At 36.7% G+C, this 3,940-nt stretch overlaps 1 protein-coding gene across 5 annotated transcripts in view; it reads right to left on the bottom strand.

Moving 5' to 3' along the window:
- The window catches only part of Smarca1 (SWI/SNF related, matrix associated, actin dependent regulator of chromatin, subfamily a, member 1), a 92,044-nt gene that overhangs the window by 60,663 nt on the left and 27,441 nt on the right, over positions 1–3,940 (bottom strand). For all 5 annotated transcript variants that reach the window (XM_026784798.1, XM_026784799.1, XM_005358411.3 and 2 more), the window contains exon 9: positions 3,052–3,120. In XM_026784798.1, coding sequence (XP_026640599.1) covers positions 3,052–3,120 — 69 coding nt within the window. The remainder of the gene's footprint in view (positions 1–3,051; positions 3,121–3,940) is intronic.

Below are 3,940 nucleotides of genomic sequence, written 5' to 3'. Positions count from 1 at the left end.
TTTTTTTCCTTTTCTCAATAAAAAAAAAAGACTGCTGGTTTCCAGCTGGAGCTTCTTAAAATTATCTAAAAGTTTATTAAGCATTTAAGCTATCTGTAAGACTTTGAGGCAAAAAAAGAAAACCTCAGAATACAGTAGAAAGTTAAAGGTCAGTAGTTCCCAGTTGTCCTACTGGAAACAGAGTCCAAAATTCTTAGAAGATTCTCAAAATAACAAGTTATATAGAATTCTATATATAATATGATGTCATATATATGTGATAGCTTTAATTTATAAATCCCACACAGAAATATGGTAAAATAATAATAATAATAACAAAATAGAACAAACATTATAATACAGCAATATAAGTTATATAAATATATTCTCTTTCAACAGAAGGAAGTATTTTGTATTAAGCATAATGATACTCACTTCCAAGACCGGTATGGAAACTAGTGGTAGTTCATGCATAGAAATTAATTATTGTCTTTATTTCTATATTTTCCATATTTTTAGACTATGATTTTGGATAACTGAAATGATAGAAGTCAAAATGATAGACAAAGAAAAGGTACTATATAGATTTTACAAGATAGTTATGAGAAGTAAACTGGTATATCCTGAATTTAGCAAGTGGAATGTCACTGAAAACTATGTAAAAATGGGTTACGCTCATATGGAATGGAGAGCTATCAGTGATCAGTGGGTTTATGAGTAAGTTTAGGAGGTTACACTGAAGGTGTAGAAGTAAACTACTCTTTCAAGAAGGTTAGCTGTCAAGAAAAGAAAATCAAAGCTAAGTACCCAAAGATGAGGGGCATTGATGGATGGGTGGGTGCAAGGATGGATAGGCAAAAAAGTGCATGTGTACACAGATAAACACTGGAGAAGCCAGGAAAGTTAAAGTCACAGGCATCCTTCAAAGGAAAGAGATGTTTAAGCTATCCTTCTTCTAGAATGCTGGGAATGGATGTAGTTTACAATCTGGTAATCCTTTGCAGCCTGAGGAGCCAGACTCTGCCCCTATCTTCCAGAATTTATGCTTTACTTATCCCAGACTTTTTCCCCCTAAAACCTTGAACATTACTTCTAGGCCATAAAACTCATTCTTGTAAGAGATGTCATTTGTACATTATAACAGCCTAAGTGACTTCTGTGTTATCTCAGGGCCAGACCAAATCCTGACTCCAACGGGGATTATGTTTACATCAGTCATTCTCCCTACATGCTTATCCTAAAGCATAGTTTCTAAGTCAACAAGAAACGGTCTTACAGGCAAGGCCATATGGATTTTGCAAAGAGCCCAATGTAAACATTTCTTAAGTGTTGCTGTACTCATGGGGCTGAGTTAATTGCTATAGAAAAAAAACTTTCCAAAAATTGTGTTATATTTAAATATGGCAAAAATAAACAAGAAGTCTTGGCTTTGCACCAATAAAGCTGAACCAAGTTTCATTTTTCCCTTGCCTAGATCATTTTTCCTCACAGATGTAAATTCTACAGTGACCTCCCACAGATGAACAGATGATAGACAGACAGATGGATGGACAGATGGATGGATGGATAGATAGATAGATGCTAGGTAGGTAGAGAGAGATTATAGATGGCTTTCTCTCCTCTCTCTCTCTCTCTCTCTCTCTCTCTCTCTCTCTCTCTCTCTCTCTCTCTCTCTCTCTGTGTGTGTGTGTGTGTGTGTGTGTGTGTGTGTGTGTGTGTGTGTGTATTACATCAGGTAGATATGGGTTTGGAAAATCAGAGCCCTTGCACAAAGGGCTGTTATCCATTTGCTATCTTTTACAACTCAGAAATATCTTCTCCAGGACCACAAGATATCTACGTGAACATGTTTATGTATTGAGGGAAAGGAGACAATACAGATGGATAAGTAAAAAATTTAATCAGTTATAAGAATAAACCATGGGGTAAAGTCCATAAGAAAAAGAAGAAATGATGATATCCAGAGTTCACATGGAAGAATTTGCCATTGAGCAGAGAATGCTTTCATTCAGGCAGCTGATTTACCAGAATGTACAGAGCTATGGAAGACAGACCTATATTAGTGAATTCCTACCTAATGACTTCCACTTTGTCATTCAGAAGAGAATAGTGCTACCTCCTGAGAGATATAGAGGGCAAGAGACACCTGAGATAGAAGACTCGAGGTTGGAGGGCAAGAGACATCGAGATGGAAGTCTTGAGGTTGGGGAATCAGAATCATTTGTTAGAAGAAAAGGGAAAGAAGGCTGTAGAAGGTCATGTTGAGGGGGTCAGTATCATGAATTTCCAGCTTATCTAGAGAACATGAAATTATAGTCGTTCCCACCTGTAGAGTTGTAGAATTGTCTTTATCAGTATTGAGCAGTCTCAGTACAACAAAAATGCTCACTATGCTCACACAGGACAACAGCAAAACTGAAGACAGAGAGCATTACTTTACTCCAGTTTGGAGTTGTCAGGGCAGGTGTAGCAGAGGAATAGGGATGCAAAAGGGCTTGACAGTACTAGCAAATGATCCAAATGATAGAAAATGGTTTTTCAGATTGATACACTGGAGTAGGGATCTGGGGACTGGAGGTCTCTGTCATATTACAGAAGAAATAGGATGAGTAACACAGGGATCTAAGTGTTTATCAAAGATTGGAAAATGTTGACCAATAAATATGGGGCATCGCCTGGAGATAAACAGATGACAAAGAAGACGGCATGTGGAAGATGGAACTGAGAGAGGGCTCAGGACTCTAGAGCAGAGGTTTATACATACAGCGCAGCAGCAGTGACTCAGAAGGCTCACAGTACAACAAGACAAGTACTGATGCCATCTGAAGGATTTGAGGGGTATTAAAGAGAAAGAGGCCCCACAAGGAAGGACCATAGGATTGTGGAGACCAAAAGAAAAAGTTAACTGGAGAGGCCAAAGAGAGCTTTGCTGACCACGGGGTTCTTAAAAGGACTACAAGGGAGAAGCAATGAGACTGAGGCAAACTTGCAGCCTGCAAGTTCAGATTCTATTTTAGTGCTCAATTATATTCCATTAAATTTGTTATTGACTTTTTGACTACTATTACTTACTGCATGGAGTCTTTCCACAAGCTTTTGATCACCAAGGCAATTTTTAGTGTCAAACCAAGAATCAAAGTCCTGTGGAGGGGTGAAAATTCTAGAATAAGTACACACATTTTTTAAAAATAAACTCAATACTCTATACATTTGTATACAACCAATGTAGAAATAATTCACTTTAAAATGACTTTCAAAATATTTTATTATGATAGTCCTACTTTTTAAGTTTTATAATAGGTGAAAATTATTGCAATTGTTGACAAAATTTTAATGGCAATCAAAAGGAGCACTATATCATACCACATTCTATCTAGTTATGTCTAGTTAAGAGGACTAGGATTTTTTTTTTAAAAAAAAGCCTTAAAATTCTTAAACCACTCTATTCAATCTGCTGATCTCATAAAATGTGTTGATAATAATGAAAAAAAAATAACACGTCTCTCAAATTTAATGAAAAAGTTGAACACACTACTCTAAACTCAGTCTGTCCTATAAGTGGGGTAACAATGTGATATAGGCAAAATAATGGACAGAATAATTAGAAAGAATAGAAATACACTATTTCCCAAAATATGCTTACTCTAAAATTTGGGGACTTTCTTATTCTTGAAAAAAAACTAAAACACACAAATGAAGAATGACAAATGGAAAAGGTATAAATTTTCATCTATTTTCTCTACTTTGAAAACACATGACTCACAGGGTCAGCAGGACAATATGAGTTGTATCTGTGAACACACATAAAGGTACAAGGAGAAAAGTGACTTGATCGAGCTATTCTCTGATCTCCACACATACACACATTATGCACACACAGCAAACAATGCTAACAAAGGAGTGAGAGGAAGGGAAGGATGAAGGGCAGAGAGGGAGGAAGAGAGGGAGGGAGGGAGGGAGG

The sequence above is a fragment of the Microtus ochrogaster genome, chromosome X (assembly GCF_000317375.1).
Source record: "Microtus ochrogaster isolate Prairie Vole_2 chromosome X, MicOch1.0, whole genome shotgun sequence".
Lineage (NCBI taxonomy): Eukaryota > Metazoa > Chordata > Mammalia > Rodentia > Cricetidae > Microtus > Microtus ochrogaster.
The sequence above is the reverse complement of the archived record's forward strand: the minus strand, read 5'-3'. Positions and strand labels throughout refer to the sequence as shown.